The sequence below is a fragment of the Dendronephthya gigantea genome, unplaced genomic scaffold (genome assembly GCF_004324835.1).
Source record: "Dendronephthya gigantea isolate DGI-Jeju-01 unplaced genomic scaffold, DenGig_1.0 000023F, whole genome shotgun sequence".
Taxonomy (NCBI): Eukaryota; Metazoa; Cnidaria; class Anthozoa; order Malacalcyonacea; family Nephtheidae; genus Dendronephthya; species Dendronephthya gigantea.
In genome coordinates this window covers 801,745-820,988 of record NW_021163033.1, presented here as the reverse complement: position 1 = coordinate 820,988, position 19,244 = coordinate 801,745, and the positions used below count along the sequence as shown (strand labels likewise).

Below are 19,244 nucleotides of genomic sequence, written 5' to 3'. Positions count from 1 at the left end.
ATGCAAAAATAATCACAAATTTGATGCAAATAAGTGCTTCTTGCGCCTCTGCATCATAGTTTGATTTACTTCCACAAATCTGTATACGATGTTTACATGTTAGTCTTCATTTTGCGTTCAAAATTAGTGCCCTATTTTGTGCTCTAACCTGTTCCAAAACGCTTTGAAAAACTGCACAATATCGCCGGTGATCATAGCATGCGTTATGGCCATTGATTGAAATTGTACGACGAGAAACTTGGCAATTTCTTGTTGTGTTTTGATTTTCTCGGTCGTATACTTCGCCATGTTATTTTAGGAATGTCTGCAGGGGTTTTCCCTAACCTTCCACGTGTAAACATGTCGTAATACCTCATTTGCAAGTAAAATGTCGGACAATTTGTCTAAAAATCGCTGGTCTTTTGAAGATGAAATCAAGCTTTGTCAACCGGATTTACGGTATGCAGCTAGGAATAATGAGAAAAAGATCATCTGTACGCTGGATATACCTTATCCTCTTTTGAAGCAATGGCACGGCATTGTATACGGGTATGTTAATAAGCCAAATTCAGCACAGACGAGTCAACCAGATATTTGCCCTGATCGCCCATCGTCATCGAGTTCTGATCCTACTTCGACGGCTAATCGAGGCAAGCCCGTGAATTTTGTTGATCTGCTAGAATATTGTATTCCGGACAGATTTTTTATGGTAAGCACCGATATAACAGTGAGAGAAAAAGTAAATGAAACACTTTCAAAAATTGCTGGTGGTGTGGCACAACTTTATAGGAAGACCAGGGGAAGAGCTCGAATAGATTTGGATAAACGGATGAGAAAATTTCATTTGTTTGAAGGACAAACCAAGCCAATTCATGATTTCCATGAAGAAATTAAGAGTGTTCAGGATGAGTTAAGAGAATGGAAGGGAAAATATGTGAATTTGGAAGAGGAGAAAGAAAAAATTTATAAAGAAATGCAAAACGCGTTGGAAGAAAGAGAGAAAGTAATTGAGCATTTACAGAAAAGTAACAAACAACTTGAGGAGTATGCTGAAAATCTTTCAAAAGTTGTTGGTCTTAGTTCCTACCAGGGTAAGTTGTATCAGAAGCCAAGAATAAGACTAGGACTTTGAAAACATTTCTATCAAGAGCAAATATGGCATTATGGTTTACCTCATCATTTGGCCTAGAGTTAGACACTCTTAAAGTCAGAGAGCATGAAACTGGACAGGTTCACATTGTGAACTTCCAACAAGAAAATTTTATTCAGGAACCAGCATCCAATGATGAATCTGGTAGGGCATCAACTTTCAGCACTTTGCCAGAAGGAGAACAGAACAAAATTGAGCAAATCCTATTTCTGCTTGACAAGTTCTGTGTGGGAGATAATTTTTATCATGAGTTGTCAATGATGGTCGATGGACTTCCAAGGTCATATTTGGTAAAGCAATGCCGCCAAGATTTGAACAACATGTGTCACTTAGAAGGATTGAAGGGCAAGTTTCCTGGAGCCAAAGTGAGCTCTGTGGAAAATCTACTAGCAGATCACATTTCAGCCTATATAAAGAAAAATCCTGGTTTTTGTGCAGAGACTGATTCAATTCAAATTAAAATCAGTGGTGATGGAGCAAAAATGACCAATAATTCTAATTTTATTTTATTATCATTTGCCATGTTGCAAAGCGGTGAAAGTGTTATGTCAGCTAAGGGAAACAGAACAATTGGAATTGTAAATGGGAAGGAGGATTACAACACAATGAAGGAGTCTTTTGGGGATATAATAAATGAAATAAATAAACTTGTTGCTACTGGAAAAGTAATTGTAGATGATCAAAACATAGACATTGAATTCTTCTTGGGTGGGGACTATAAATTTATCCTAATGATGCTAGGACTGAAAGGTGCAACATCAAATTATGCCTGTGCTTGGTGTAAATTACACAAAGATGAGAGGTGGAGAATGGATCAACATTACACTCACTTTAACAAACCTGAATTGTCCAGGTCTTTGGAAGAAATGCATGCTATGTGCACAAAGTCAAAAGATAACTATTGTTGTAATCAGCCGCCATTGTTTAACATTGATCTTGACCATGTTGTACCAGATGAGCTGCACTTGCTACTTCGTGTGACGGATATTCTTACTGAAAACTTGGTGCTGGAGTGCATTGATTGGGACAAAGAGGAAGAGATTGACTGTCCAAGAGGTTCAGTTCGTAAAGTTCACCTGGAGAAGCTAATCCAGACAGTTAGATCTTGTGGTGTATCTTTTTGATGTGTGGGAAAAGAGGGATGCTGATGGGAAATCAAGTGGCCATCATGATTGGACCAGCTTGCTGGGGTCAGATAAGAAGCGTCTTCTGGAAGAGTTACCTCAAAAGATGGCTGGGATTTTGCGTCCAGAGACTGTTGATGACATTATAACAATATGGAAAGGTTTTGAAGAGCTATATAAGGTAATAACTAACTGGAGCCCAGATGAAAATCCAACAGAATTATGGATAATGGCTAAGGACTGGGTAAAATGTTTCCTTTCAATGAATGGTAAGAGGGAGGGCTATGAGAGAAAAAGGATAACCCCCTATATGCACATCATGGTACAGCACTTCCCAAGGTTTTTAGAGCTTTATGGGTCAGTGAAGATCTTTACAGGACAGGGGGTGGAAAAGAATAATGATGTTGCTCGGAATATAGTTTTGCGAAAGTCAAACAAATGGGACTCGGCATGCGATGTACTTCGACATGAGAAAAGGCAATGGGAACTGCAGGATTGTGAAAGGAAACCTAGAGCTTACACTCAAAGTAATGAGTTGTATTGGGAGAGTGGGATCAGAGAAAGCAGGCAAAAAAGAAAACGAGTAAGTGCTAGTCAGCAATTAAATCAAGATGCTAACCTATCTAACCAGCCAAATGAGTGTGTGCCCAGTGTACATTCAGTTACTACCCATGACACCATCCCTACCAGTAGCGGCAGTGTGGATTACTCTAGATTAACAATTAAGGAATTAAGGCAAGAATTGAAAAGGCGTAATGCAAAAGGATATAGCAGAAAGAGTAAAGCAGAACTTATCAAACAATTAACTGAAATGTAAAAATAACTATATATAACAAACCATATATAAAACTTAAGAATAATAGTATATTTAATCTACTGTAGGAACTGTAACAGATTGTCGTACAAAATCAATTGATAATTTTTCAATTAACATCTGCCGACTTTCCTGAAGTGTTCCACTAGCCATGCTAAAACTTTTCGGTGACTTCTTTAAAAATGCCCTAACTTTAACAGGGTATTTTATTGCTACTCCATCACCAATCCTATCTAAAACTACATCCCAATTGTCTACAAATTCACATCTAATAAAATCGTTTTTTTCTAATAATAAATACTTGTTGTCCCTTGATTGTCTTCCCTTCCCATAAAATAAATATCTAAAAACATCATGCTCAAAATCTAAAATTAACTTGTTCCTGTTCTTTGACTTTAACTTTGTTGTCAGAGCCACCTGTAGAAAGTCGAGATTCCTACATAATCTCTCAGGTGGAATACATGGCTTGTTATAACTCCTGAAAAAGAAAATATCAAGTACACATTTAAGAATTTAATGTAGTGTACATGTTTCCAATTTGACAATTGTTAAAAAGCTTTGCATTATCAGTTATGCATCATCAATTGCAGCACATCAACTCATTCAAATATGCAGAGAGTGCACAAACATTGATAAGAAACATTACACTTTATAATGTACTGAATTTAATAATACTTAGTCACAAAATACCTTATGAGATCAGCAGTTAAATTATCTTCCTCTTCCCATGTATTTTGGAAGGCACTATATCCTTTCCATTTTACCAAGTATTCCGTCTGTGAAAGAAATAATAAAAAAATGTTATTCAACGGGATTTAGAATCAGCTGCCGCTGTAAAATACTATTAAATACACGATTTCAAATGCATGTATATAAAATATAAATTCATTAACATTTCCTACCGTATTTCGCACTCTCCTCTTTGAAACCAATCTCTCTACTGGATAAAACTCACGAGAAGCATTCCTTTTCCTTGATTTGAGAGATTTAGAGCCTCCCCAAAGTAAATCTCCCGAAGATGCATTGTGCATTTGAACGTAAAATCCCTCGTTATTTGCATATTCGCGCAAGCCACCCGCCATCTTTATGAATATTAATTAGAAAGACATGACGTATCTCAAAATCTCCGAGCCAACAAGCAAAACTGCTGAATTTATGAAACTGCGCGCCAGACCGCTGACTGTCACGAATTTCTGGCCATGTCTCTGTGTTTTCGTAAGAACACAGCGGCGGCACGCTTATATCTTTTGCTGTCGCGTACCAACAACTGGGATACCTGCAGATATCTCGCAGTGAAATTTGTAATTCCCATTGCGTTTAACGCGACGGGTTCTTATAATGCATGCATGACCTTATTTAACAAGCTCTGACGGACGAACACAGGCGAGAATTTGCTGAAATGACACTTGCGCGCGTCATCATATCCGCGAACATCTAGCTTATCTGGGTTGTTTGGGTCATGTTGAAAAATAACTGCAAATTCTTTCTTACTTTACGAAACCGATTTACTGATAACTGAAGTGCGCGTGGGTAATCAGTTCATAATGTGAAGGTCGAAATGGGAAGATGTTAGTTTATATATTTATAAACAGTTGTTGAATACTGGTGGTTGTAATGAAGAACTGTATTGCTTTCCTTTTGAGTTCAAACGTTGTTTTATATGAAATCTAAAGGAAGATGTGCGTAACATCTATTCCCCGTCTCATATGTAGACAGCACACACTTTTGCGTTTCATCTTTTGTAACTATATAATATAAGCACATGCAACCACAGTTATTAATCCAAGTAGCTAATATCTTGCCATGTGCTTCGTCGATGGCCGATAACAATATGTTTCACGAACATATATATCCTTCGACGAACTTTTGTATCTTCGGGATAAAATTTTCGTGGGAAAATATGAAGTTTTTCCCTTCGAGAAAGAGCAATTTGGTATCGACATGTCATTTCTTTCCACTTACAAACACTTGCATGTGCTTTTGTTGACAAGAAAAGCATGCGTGGACCGCACTTAAATGAGACATAAAAACCTTTTAAAATTGTTTTTGCGCGGCAAAAAATTTTTTGGTTGTCATGCCGCCATTTTTTGTTTGTTTTGACAAATCGACGGCGGCGACAAGTCCTTTATAAAAGATTGTGTGTGTTCTGTATATGCTTTTGTAACGATTGAAAACGACTGAGTTTTTATAGTTTCGTAGAAACGGTGGGATTTCAGACAAAGTTTGGAGGAAAGAACAGAGTTTCGTTTGTTTACATGCAGCATCTTCCTATTGTATTGATCATATCTCGAGGCAAACATGGGGTCTCTTGACTTCCCGATAAAAATCTCTTAAAAACAAGTGCTAAATTTATTTTAATAACGTACATATGGAAAGTGATTTACGATAGTTCCATGCATGTGAATAAATTCTAACACGCCTCATACTGATGAACAAAATACCGTGCGAACATGAGTTATTGAAACTAACCCGGCAAAATCTGATCGAAAACAACTGTTTAGGTTTTACAGAATATATGTCATTATACTGAATATCCTTTTGCATTTGCGCGGCTACAACTTAATTGCAGTTGATTCCAGATATCATTGTTCAGTTGATTCCAGATATCATTTTTAAGAATTTCACCGTGTACACATTATATCGAGAATATTTTAGTCTGATTTATGTCCACCTCAAAAGAGGGTATTAGCTTAGCTATGTAAAATTGTTATTTACGTGCATGCATGGATTAACTATACAGGTTCCAATATTACGAATGATACTAGGGTCCAACATTACTTATAATTCGTACCTCAACTTTAAAAGGAGATCGACTCGTTGTAACTCGGTCTTGATAAATTTTGTGAAATCTCTTTCCAGTGCAGAGATCCTTTAAGGTTAGTTGGACTTTCAAATGTTAAAGCTCCCCGTATCTCCAAAAGCTGCTATAATCCCCGGCGAATATCTTGCTAGACTATTATATTATCTTTCTATAATTAAAATATTACCATTTTATTATTTTACATAATTATAAAGATTTATCGCTGTAAATGTTTCCCTCTCATCGTCTCGCGATGCAGGATTTCCCCGCGAATAACCCGTGTCCATTATTTCCCGGAATCTCGCTACATTTTCTACGCTACATAACCCGGAGCTTGGTAGAATATCATTGACATTGTTATGAGAATTGCGCCTGCGAATGTCCACATCGAAACGCGATCGAAGACGACGGCAATGATGTGCCACTGTTCCTTGACCAAATCAACTTTTTCTTTCGTTTGAAAGTTCGTAGAAATAATTTCAAGTTTTTCCAAAATTTTCAAGACAACTGATTCATCATCGTTTGTGGTTCTGTTCATGGGAATCGAGTCTTTGTTCCCGCCAGGGTAGTTATGTGCATGACCGTTCTGATATTCATAACCTTTTCGAAAACCATTGCAATTGTCATGGTGCGAAATGTGTACATGACTGGATATATCAGGATGTTGAGGGATACCCACGCGATGATCATAATTCTTCATCAACTTCTCCACTGCTGTCTCATTTGCGGTTCCGTTGCCATGGAACTCGTTCCCTTCGTTTTTCTCCCCAGTCTCCTCCTGTCGAAATTTAACAATCATCTTTCCCAAGAACCCTCTTTTCTGAGTCAACTTTTTATAGCTTTGCTCCTCCTTTTCCTGCTTTAACAGAGCCTTGGATTTCTTGACTCCAAAGAAGTTTGCCAGGGTTCCTACCAGATGCCGCTTCATCCATGGTGGTACTTCGCTCGCAGTGGTGTGGTAGCATCTCAGGATGTAGCAGGTCACGATGAGAGCAAGGGCAATCTCGAACATGGCCGCCATGTAGAATTTTGCGATGAGAGGAATGACTTCTGATGTCGGTGGGATTGTTTCAGTGACCAATAACATGAAGACGGTCATCGCCAGGAGAATTGTGATGGATAAAGATATTCTTTCTCCTGTGAAGGAAAGGAAACTTGTGTTAATTTGAGGTTGGTTGGATCTGAAAGAGCATAGTAGGAGTTGAAACAGTTTTGGATTATCTTTTGAACGTTACTGGAACAAGATTGAGGCGGCGTGATTGGAACGTGATTGGAACATGATTGGGATATGATTTGGAAGAAACAGTGCCTGATTGTATTAGCCATAAATGGTGCATGATTAAAGAGCATTGATTGGGATGGGAGCATTGATAAATTGAATGTGACTGGGATATGATTGGAACATGATTTGGAAATGATTGAAACGTGATTGAGACATGATTGGGACATGATTGGGACATGATTGAAATATGATTTGGGCATGATTTGGACATAAATTAAAGTGATTACTGGGACAATTTAATGTGATTTAGACAAGATCAAAGCATGGATATAATTAGAGCATTCTGACAGACGAACCTGATTCTGGTGGTAGTGTAAATACGAACGTAATCAATACAGATATAACGACCAGGGGGAGAATCAAATTTGTCAAATAGAACAACGTTCTTCGTTGAATATTCACAATAAATGTTACATCTGGATACGGTTCTGGGCAACAGAAATAATGCAAGATGTTTCTTTTAACTGGAGATGATGCCAAATGCCATTCGGCTGAAGCAATATACATTCCTAAATCGATAGTTGCGCTTTCGTTCTGAACATCCAGTCTGTAACCGTCGTAGGTCCACGATCCAAATTTCAGTATGCAACTCTGGGAATCGAAGGGAAAAAACTCCACGTTGATCTTACACTTTGTCCTCAACATCACAGGCGATAACCAGGTGTTGAGTCCTTTGTCGTTTATTTGAACTCTCGTTGAGAGGCGGTCCAAGTAACCTCTGAAGTCCACATCTTCATCAGCACTTCAGGGTTAAAAATGAAAGAAGAATGAGAGTATAATGATAAACGAATCTTTTTAAATGAATAAAACGAATCTTTATACACATCGTTTGTCTGTTAATACTATATCAGAAACATGGGCCGTTTTTATTATTACAAAACAATTAAGATTCTGTGGCCATTTACTCGATAAAGGATCATAGCTAGGGGTTGAAGAGTCTTAATTTCGAGTGGGAATCATACTCAAGTTCAAATTGAAGCCAGGAATAGTTGTGACTTGTGAAAGATGTGTGAACTACCTTTCCTCTGGCATAAATCGAAGCTACGTCTTTGCGATTGCAGTGCAATGCTCTTGAGGTAAGAGTTACACCATGGAAATGTTCTCTGCTCATGTGTACTTACTTGTTATAAAGGACAATATCAGGAATCCAGATCTTTTTACTTGGAACGTTGATAGTTGACAGGTTACCATACTTCGTTTTATCCCATCGTAAATAAGGATTATACCATTTCTGGGGAACATGATAATAAATGCGCTTTTTAGACCTACAAATGGCCTCTCTATCGAACTAAATGCTGAACTAGGAAAATTTTAATATTTCTTTTTCCCACTCTCTTTCCATGCACTAAGTTTGGAATGCTCTTTCCACCTGTACTGATGGATTTTCCTAGTTTAGATTTTACTTTAATAAGAAATGGTCCATTAAACTAACTAGCTAGCTAGTTCTGACTTGGAGCGAGTGAACGCACTGATGACGGGTACTTCAGTCGTCTTTTACGTTATTTTATTTGCACTGTGAACTCACCTGTCGAGCCCAAACACTTGTGGTCATTATTTGGTTTTTTTCATCCTGCAAAAAAAAAGAATTTAGATAGTTGAAGCGATACATCCTTAGGCCTTGTTTTCATATGTCGTAATTCATCGTCGTTCTACGATCTATTGTCGGTGTCAGTCGGTGATCAATGAAGTATATAATTTCCTTCGATACACAAAAAAATTTATGCATCACTGACCACCGACAAATAGCCATCGTCGATGAGTTAGCGTATAACGTAATTAATTCATCGGGGATGTTCCCCCGATCCATTGTCGATGATCAAGGAGGCTGAAATTAATTTCTTCCGAAGGGTAAAGTAACTTATCAATGACCACCGCTGTTAACTTTGCCATTCAAAATCCGGCTCTAGCGGCAATCATCCTATTGGTGTTATCACCCTTTAGTTCTGCTTTCTATCATTTGAATGAAAAAGGTGTATGATAATCGCCCTCTTTCCCTGAGGTCTGGTCTGGATTACCCTAAGCTTGGCATATACGTTATACTCACAACGTCCATAATCTGGTGGAGTGACAATCCCATTGTCACAGTAACAGTGTCGCTGTCGTTCAACACTGGTCTCATGTCCTTGTCATAGTCTTTGAATAAGTGATCCAACAGCTCCTTTTCAAAACAACTGCAATCTGAAACTGCAAAAGAAGACAGAAGCTTTTACAAATTCATTCGTTTTTCATTCGTTTGCCTGTTTTTCCATAAGCGCAGAGACAGCTTGGTTGGCCGGATACATTTGAGTGAAACTAACCAATCTTCGCCTGTTTTGTCAAACTGCCATCAAACTATAAATATTTAACCAATTATTACTCGGCAGTACAAGTCGTACGCAGTCTTGTATTTCCGTTTCTCCCACCACCCACTATCTACGCATTCGGTTAAAAAAACCCCAGCGTATTCAAGTCTATATATGTGCATGATAACATTACCAGTATAACATCATTACATACGCAAATATCACCAGCTATATACAGCCTCGTTACGTGCGTCATTATAACGAGAAATATATACACGTCAATAAATTCTTGTGCCCTAATCTTTACGTCATGATTGCATGTGTATGTGTGCGTGGAATACAGTGAGATAAACTGGGCTGGGAATTTCTCTCGATGCTAAAAAAGGAGAGATTATTTCTATGAATATAATGGTTTACACGATCAGGCCCGTGGTGTATTTTATCTTCGCGTTACAATACTCCGAACTGATGATATGGCTTGACTTTCTTATAACTATGAGTAATATACTTTCTCAGGAGAATACTTAAATTGTATCTCGTCAAATGTAGTTTTTCGTCCGTCTTTATCTGTACATTTTCGTCGTTTCCAGCTAACCCGAATGCTCGCTACGATTCGTACAGCAACAACGGTTGTAAACAAACAACAAAACCCAACTGTTTGTATGATATTCGACCTAACGCGTTCCACATATTGACACCATCTTTTGCTGGCATCGAGGTCAAACTTCATCCATCATACAGAACATTTTCTGTACAACCAATGCAAGGTCAATTAGGCTTATTATTCTAGAACTCGAACTGTCGAACATCGGTGTTATTGAAGTTCATGAGAAATTTTTGCGCTCATATCATAAAATGGCTTTTTCGAATCAATCTTCGGCGTGGGGCTCGCGGAATCTTTTCAACAGGGATATCTAACAAAAACTTCAAAACGAAATCTTCGAAATTCAGTTGATTGAACAATCGAATACGTGTTTATTATGTACATGTAGCTCTTCTTCATCGAATGATAACGTTATTGTACGAACCATCGTTGGTTTTTTGAAATCCTCAAAGCGAACTTTTTGCATTGAAATGCTCTGATGCTGCAATACATATGCACAGAATGCGCTAAATGCCGCGTGATATATCCTAATTTACCAATTAGAAGACGACCTATGTATCCGCACAGAACAAATATACCGTTACCTATTTAGCATAAACTGCGCTTACCTGTCTTGAGAAGTATAAACAATAGTAAGTGGAAATGTGACTCGGCCATTTTGGAAGGATTCTCGTCTTTTAGTTAAACTCTGAGTATTTCGTGTGTTTTGTGCAAGATCTGCCTCAACAACTGTTATAAATGGACCAACCCACACCTGTGCACTGTCAAAATTAGCTTCTTATCAGTTGGCGTTCCCTCATGACGACTTCTGTCTTTTTTCCGACCGCCTTGGGGTGTCGATAGACGACCTATTTTGCAGTATTTTTTTGTGATTTTGCACACGCTTTGCTCTTAGGAAGGCTTTCTTGCAATTATGTAATAGTATGGTACAAGTAGCCGAGGCGCATCGAAATTCGTTTAGATAACTTAGTGGAATATGATATTATTATAACGATTGCGTATGCGAAATGTGTTTGCAATTTGTAGAATATGTGGTGAAAATCAGGGAAAATATGCGTGGGTTTTGTTCTTTTGTTGTTCTATAAGGCTCTGTTCCACATTTGATGGAAAGATTTATTGATTTCCGATGCTATTATGGAATAAAAAAATCTAACCTGATGTAATACACGTCAGAATGATTGCGGTATGTTTCCATAGCGACCATGCCATCTTCATGCTGATTGGACAATCGAGTCTCGTTATTTTACCTGGAAAAGATTTGGTAAATAATGAATTTCTCATCGGACAATATAGCCTCCATTCGTCCCAAATCTGCTGGTGAATAACTGTTAGATACCCTGATTTAACATGGCTCATTATGTTGTGTTCAAATCGTCCAAACTAAACTATTTTACAGAGTACATAGGGAAATATATAGTTACTTTCTAGTTAATCTAAATAAAAAACAACGGAAAGGCTTAGTTAAAAATTTATCTGACTCTGTTTATGCGTCTGACCGTCTTCCGCTTCGCTAAAATCGGCTGTTGCAATTTGTACTTAAAAAATTGATTTCCAATGAATGTTACTCAATTACTATAAAATTTTTTACCTTAGATTAAAGCTTCGGTTAATGAAGAGTACTTTTTGAAATGCTTCAATTGCTCTTCACAGAGAATTTAAGTCAAGATGTTCTTTCTTATATTTATAAGTATGTATAAGCGGTTTAAATGCATAAGCTTGTTCAAGCACACACGAGGCTATACTTTAATATCAACCGCACAGCACCAAATGTGCGTGAATTATGACATATCTTGAATGATGATAGATATTAGAGCTCTGAGTTATATTTCCTTAATCTCCTAAACCACTTCATTTACTGATGGTGGAGATAAGATAAAATTGAATTTGAAACAGCGAGAAACATAAACAATAGTAATTGAACATTAAACTTTTTTGTCGATTCTTTATGTACACTGGTGTATGTATGCATGAGAGATCCCACAGACATTACAGACCGCGTTAACAGTAGAACCGCAAAGAACAAAATCACACGCAATGGAACATAAAATGATAGCACTCTCCCCCACCCCCCCTGTTAGGTTATACGAGTAATAATATTTCGAGCCATGCAGCTGACATCACGCATGATATCTGCATGTAAACATTTTCAAATGGAGATTTTATCTGTTCAATTTTGTTCATTGATCAGTTTCCTATAATGAAAAAGATTGCTTGAACTATGAGAGATAGAAGAAGTCATTTCATTCTTTCAATTACGACATACATTATTTACATCTTCATTGCAAAATTTGAATAGATCAAGATGAAACTTATATATACTGTAGTTGCACGTCTATACAAGTTTGCCAACCTATATATAGGCTTTTTCGAGGGCTTTTTGCTCAACTTTTACTGTCCTACGTTGCTTAGTTATACATTTAAGATTGTAGGAAAGATAGTTGTCCTTCGTATAAGCGAAGCTGTATTTAACATTATAGACTTGTTACGAAGTTCATGGCGTTGACTTCAAATGTAGAACTATCCGTTCATTATGCAAACAAGTTTCGCGTCACTGAAATCAGTCTATGCATGATTACAGCGTCTATCGCGAAGCCAGGCAGATGTTACAAGCGTAAAAAATTCCGATATAGAATATACTTGTATATCATATTAGGCATGCATTTTGAAACTCACGAGGTGATTACATTTCCAACAACATCGGTGTTTCTTTTCAGGGTGCATGTTAGGATAAGTAGAATTTTAAGACGTGTTAAATTTGATGAATATAGAATTAGAACTTTTTCATGAGGCAATAGGATTGCCTTTCCTCTCATAGGGAAAGATCCGGGCTGCATGTGATCTGAAAGTTTTTAAAAAGCTTTAATCATATCGCCCATGGATCGGCGTCTGGTTTTATGCTGCATGGGCTGTTTACATCCAGCATTAGCAAAGTTTAGACGAAATATGACATGGAGCATTCAATATTCTAAATAGCATGTGCACAATCATTCAGTTTCATGAAGTATTAAAAACCGAAGTCATTCAAAATCATTTCATGCATGCTTAATTTTGGCTTAATAATCTCAGGTATAACTATAGGAGTATATGCATGCATGCATGTGAAACAGCCTCTAATATTTACCGTATACAACTTGAATGCCGGACAACACGACCAACATTTCTAGTACAAAACATTAGCTCTGTATAAACATTTCAATCTCATTCGAAATGTTTATACACAACATACCTGGCCCGCTAAAGTTGCACTACAAAACCTGTGGTCAAAACATGTCACTATTATATGTATTCCCGGGTTAAACACAATGTCCCAACCAGAAATGATGACTTTAAAAGCCCATAACCGAAGACAAAATAATACAGTCCTTATCTGTATCCTGTTGTATATTTATATATATACAAATATACGTCAGTTATTACTCTATAACTTTACGATTTAAAAAGCTGAAGTTATACCTTGTCAGTTATACGACATCTTGACAGGTATAATCGACGTCAGTTTCATCAATAATTGAAATATAAACGTTTTTCAATATATACGCAAGGCACGGTGAAGATTGCGCTTCTATATTATGTTGAACTTTTTCATCTACACCTCCGTTTTTTTAAAAGAAAACACCGAAGCCCAGGCCGAATCATTATAACAGGTATACGCCAGCCATACGGGGCTCCAGTGAAATAAAGCGAATGTATAATGTTGAATCACAAAATCCTTTTTTTAATACATTCTAGATCTATTGACTGGGAAGTCTGAAATTTTCTTTGTTAATAAAATGCAAATTGATGAATAAAGTTGACAAAGATTCATACACACACACTTATATATATTCAAGCATCTACTGATAAAATTACTTGAAAAAAACTGAAAACAGCTGTCGTTATGCATGTTTTATCGCCAAGCGAATTAAAATGGAACTGTTATACTTATATAGGAAACTTTGTACATGAGACATTATTATAATCTTAAGCTTAAATGGTATATCATACCTTAAGTGTTTGTACACGAGCCTCGATCTATTTCGTTTCGAGTGATTGGGATTTTATTTTTTTTCAATGTTTTTGTTGACCCCGACTGGATTTTTCCACTCAATTATTCTCTAAAGCATCCCAGCCAATGGTTGAAATAAACACTGTCTCCTCATGTAGTTTCATTTATGAACTCCCACTGATTTTCTAATTCAAAAATACACAGCAGCTTTATATTAAAATAGAGTTTATATTTGTTTTGTAATCCTGTCGGTAAAGATCAATTCGCCTCGCACATGACTAGTATAGACGTTTCTCAACGATAACATCTGGCCCCCCTGTTTGGACGTCCCAGAAGTACGCATGCGCGTCTTACGATTATACAATTGATCTCCAGATTCATTTTAAACTCGTCCACGCATGGCCATGTGGGAATTAGCGCATTAGAGACTATATATAGCTGAAATACCGAAAAGATCATATGTGCATTCGTTCATCTATATGTGTGCCTTATACATGCAGGCTTTTTGTATTTTATGAAAGATATGCTTGATGCATCTCAGAAATTGACGTAGTCCACATCTCTGTTAATTATATCAGCTAAGACATCTTAAAAATAGATATGAAAATGACGACAGTCACTATAGTGCTAAAGTACTTTTTTATAATTTAGCCCATCGCAAAAACCCACTCGCAATCTCGCTATGCGTGCTTGTAATTAAACTTTACCTAAAAGCATCAGTTTCATTGGATGAAACCCCTCGAGGCGAGCTTTTGGGATTTTGCCCGTTGCGATGAGGGGAAAAAAGCCTTAGTTCTTTCATAGAGGAATTATGCGCACACGGTAGCAATTCAATCGAGTGTTTTGCATGTTCGTTTTCATGCCAAACTGACAGTTTTAAACATAATTTATACAATAGAAGTTAAAGCTAATTTAACTGACATATTGAGCATATTTTCCCTTGGACCGTGTGGACAAGGCGTCAAAACGATAAAATAGACAAAAACAATTTTGAAAACGCTCGAAAACGACGCTCGTTCATCCCGAAAACTTACACAGTCATACGCGTACTTTGCCTATTTACCGCCATAATTACGAGCTACGTAAAGATTACGTCACTGTGTCTGTGAGAGAGCAAATAAGTGATTTAGGTCCGCTTCGATTCATTAAGTTTAATAGCTGAAGAGACGAAATATGTCTCGCAAAATCCACGTCAGTGAACTGATTAATTTCTCAAAATACCCGCGCGCACATGCATACATGAATAATGATCTGTATCAACATGTGTTAAGCTTTTGAAAATCAATTTCCAGCGATAAGAATCTAAGATTTTCATTTTGAGATGCCCTCAGGAAATTGCCAGAGCAGTTTTCATTATCTTATTACGTGCGTGCATGCTACAAACAAACAACATTCGCGTATATAATTATATATAGTGTGTATATATATATATATATATATATATATATACAATCTCTAAGTTTTGTATTAGCTGCATGCATACATGCATGTGCTAGTCAATATACATGTAGGATTCTTAGAGGAAAGCATTCAGTCATGTTATGTTACTTACTAATCTTCCTAACATATTCAAAAGCCTATGATTTCTGTCGAAGAAGTAGCTCAATATAGTGGCAATTATTTCGACTTACCAGAAAGTATAATGTTAATTGATTTTATACATTATACGTTATGCATTATAGGCTAGTGAAAAAAACTCGGCAGTCTATAATACAGTGAGGATTTCTGATGAGAATTTCCGCATAAAGTTTGCACGTTATTATTATGAAAAATGGCAATATTATATATATTATAAAACAATTCAGCTCATGCATATACGAAATATAACCCAGCAGTTTACCCATAAGATCTGCATGCATGAGAACGATAAATGAACAATATTGCATGCCTTTTTTTGTTGTTTTTTTTCTCAAAAGGCGTTAACTATATTACTTTATAAACGCTTCAGAATATAATCCATAAACACGCAGCATTGCACGTGCGTGGCTATATATATATACATATGGATATTTCTGCATGCATGCATGTTATTAATATTTTTTGCATGCGGTTGGTGGCTATTCTTGGTAAGAGGCAACTTTCAAGGGCGCAATGTTTCATTTTTAACCGTGCATCGGTAAACATGATCGACCTCTAACCAAATCAATTAATTCATCATCCACAGAGTTTTTGTTCAAAGCCAATTATGCAATGATATTTCTAAACTATAAGTTTGACACAAACCGCAAATGCAGCTCTCCTGCAGAGTTACGATGGATTTTGGCAGAGCTAAACTGGCTTCGATAACACTTTCAACTCCGCCCGGCCACATGTTAAGATAAACGATTTTATGCATTTATTCCATTCAGACTGAGCAAAATGACACAACAATTCCCTCTGAATAATGCATTGCCTATATATGCATGTAGCTGCATAGAATGAAATGGCTTCGATAAAAAAGGCAATGGTATAATTTTTATTGAATGAAAGTTTTTTTTATATATTGCCGCCAGACACCATTCAGTAACAGTTACGATATATCTCTGAGTGCATGGGCATCTATATAATGGTCTGCTTCCCGAGACATTATGTCTTCGAAGTTTCGAAGACATTATGTTTCGAGACCATCAAGTTTTGAAATTCAAAACAGCGACATAGTCGAAGATTAATTTGCATCAGTATTTTTGACTTCCACATGCACCCCTATAGATATGAAAGATTTATCAAAAAGGGGGCTCCGTATATACGCGTACACACGAAAAACCAGTCATGATAAATATCAGCGGAGATTGCCGATGAACATCGTATTAGAGAGATAAACTTGAATTCACTGACTGTTTCCTGAATTCCTTTTCAATAATTAATAGCCCGTCTCAAGTGCATGGCGTGCCAGTTAAGACGAAAATACCCAACATAAATGTTTAAGGCTGAAACATCTCACGTTTGTGATGTTTAAAAATGAGACATTTTGTCCTTTAAAGTTGCCTTTTAGCAAGAATAACAGCCTACCGCATGCAGAAATTGAGAAATATCCATATATATACCGATGCCCACTGTTGCGTGTTTACGATTATATTCATACTCAAGGGTTTGTAAAGTAATGTACTCAATGACTTTCGGGAAAAAACCCCAACATAAATGGTTATAGGGAAACATAATGAGTTCAAGATTGCGACATCTTATACGCTGAAAATTTATGATGACGGCTGCTCTAGGTGAATTGTGATCTTTAATTTCGAAACCAACAACTCGACGAAACGATAAAATTTTATATGAGAATAGAATTTCAAGTGCCGTGCTGGCCCGTAAAAAAATATCACTATTATTGTATTTCTCTATAGTCAGACGGGAAATCAATCTGTGATGAGTGGTTATAGGATGGATAAAGATCTGTTTACAATAGATCTCATTCTGTCGGATCCATTTCATTCCTGACGTATGGAATGTAGTCTGTTATAGATAAAGTAGACTAAATGCCCTTGTTGATTTGCTGCCATATACAATGCAAGTCAACAGACTATAAAACATCCTTCAAAAGCGAGTCAAATCCGACAAAATTGGATCGTTTGTGCAGACCGTATAAACGATTACATGCAAGCTTAATTAATTTTCTACACACAAGGTTTAATGCCGTCATGTCATTTTTTATAGCGTTGAACATCCTCTTATATATCTTCGATAAGTAACTACTTATTTGTTTTACCAATTAACCATATGCATGTATACAAAAATAACTAAAAACTTTGTTTAGAAAACAAATATCTTAAAGCTATCTCTATATAATATAGTTATAACTTTCGGATATATTAGCCCCCTGCATGAATATGCTTTGTTTAATAGCAAATAAAAGTTGCCCCTCGACGCGTTTGAAAGATATATGCATTAAGTGTCTATATACACAGACCTGAATGCATAACGCTTTTTACTGCGTACCATTTCAGGTAATATTTTCCAGTGACATTACAAATGTTTTGCCATTTCACCGGCTTTTCCCTCGTTAAACGATTAATGAGATATCTGAACGCGACCGACCCATGCCGTGTTTACGGTTTGTTAATGCGAATGCTAGTGTTCTTCGATGAAATTGTCTTACACCGGTTTAGAATTGATCTGAGTCCGATGAAAATACAATCATTGTTCAATGTTTCCCGTGAGTGAAACACTTACTTTATTTTATTTATTTTTCGACTGTGCATCAATTGTTAACATAACACCTGAAGATTTTCATGCTATAAATATCATGACTTACGTTTTTTTCAAAACAAGCATCTTGTATATTCCTTCCCAGTGTACGAGACTTTCATTTTCTTGGCTAGTATCGAAGTACAGCGACGTCAAATGGTATAAAGGACTACCAAAAGCTGTCGTACAACCATTATGACACGTTTTGCATAACTCTTCCGACGCACTTTATAAAACTACTTAACTCTTCGCCACCCAAATGAATTCTCTGGTATAGAACAAAGTCTGAACTCCGACTATGGACGCTCTGGAATTATAACATGTTACGTGAATATGGAAATTGTGGTAAAGATTTTCGTATAGCCTTTTCTCTCTCCATTTGCCATTTGGCATGCATTTGAATTTAAGGAAATATATCTAAACCACTTGTGCTAAAAGTATGTTTCTCTTTATACTGCGATTATATGCGAACCGTAAAACGTGAGTCCAGTTTATCCATTGCTCACCCTGCGAGTTTTTTATCTCCTCAAATAAATGTTGTTGTTTTTATGTATTCGCTTATAAATGTTGCCACAAATTATTAATTAATGGCCCGTTATGCTAAATTGCATTGTGGGGTGGCTTTTGAAAAAAAATATTACGGCCTTGTTTCCATAGTTAGGTTTCGTCACTCCGCCTTTGTGCATGGTGCGATGAATAGACATAGACAATAAAATAGCATACAATCTTTGTATCTTTCTGTAAACCTAAGCCTTGCATGGGATATGTTTTGTAGCAATATGAAACAGGGTTGAAGTAGCGAACTTGGCCTGTCAGTGTTGAATTCATTCCACGCGATATTCCTATGTTTTTGTTTTGACAAGAGTATCTTCAGCGGCATTGAAATTAAGTTCACAGTCAATCTTTTTTCAGCTTATTCTTTCTAACGACATTGTTTTGTAAACGAAATTATCTATTGCCTTGAAAGATATCGCCTTTGGAATTCATCTTAGTTCTACAAGCCAAGTTGCCGTTTAAAAGCGAGTCATACAAAAAGATATTCAGCTTTGCCATTCTGTGATAG

General features: G+C 36.7%; 2 protein-coding genes across 5 annotated transcripts; both read right to left on the bottom strand.

The window, feature by feature from the left end:
- Positions 1-3,121: 3,121 nt before the first annotated feature.
- LOC114522724 (chromobox protein homolog 5-like) lies at positions 3,122-4,149 on the bottom strand. The gene is made up of 3 exons (XM_028543466.1): positions 3,970-4,149; positions 3,758-3,843; positions 3,122-3,545 (listed from the first exon to the last, which is right to left on the bottom strand). Exons 1-3 carry the CDS (start codon positions 4,147-4,149, stop codon positions 3,122-3,124), a joined length of 690 nt encoding a protein of 229 aa, XP_028399267.1.
- Positions 4,150-6,161: 2,012 nt separating this feature from the next.
- LOC114522548 (neuronal acetylcholine receptor subunit alpha-10-like) lies at positions 6,162-18,507 on the bottom strand. 4 transcript variants are annotated; one of them, XM_028543262.1, is made up of 8 exons: positions 18,249-18,507; positions 14,020-14,205; positions 11,190-11,282; positions 9,194-9,333; positions 8,675-8,719; positions 8,271-8,380; positions 7,446-7,891; positions 6,162-7,004 (listed from the first exon to the last, which is right to left on the bottom strand). In XM_028543262.1, exons 3-8 carry the CDS (start codon positions 11,248-11,250, stop codon positions 6,181-6,183), a joined length of 1,626 nt encoding a protein of 541 aa, XP_028399063.1. In that variant the 5' UTR covers positions 11,251-11,282; positions 14,020-14,205; positions 18,249-18,507; the 3' UTR covers positions 6,162-6,180. The 4 variants fall into 4 exon arrangements, with proteins under 4 accessions (XP_028399063.1, XP_028399062.1, XP_028399064.1 ...); XM_028543261.1 differs by lacking the exon at positions 14,020-14,205 and having other exon boundaries at positions 18,249-18,506; XM_028543263.1 differs by lacking the exons at positions 11,190-11,282; positions 14,020-14,205; positions 18,249-18,507 and adding an exon at positions 10,644-11,183.
- Between the last annotated feature and the right edge of the window lie 737 nt (positions 18,508-19,244).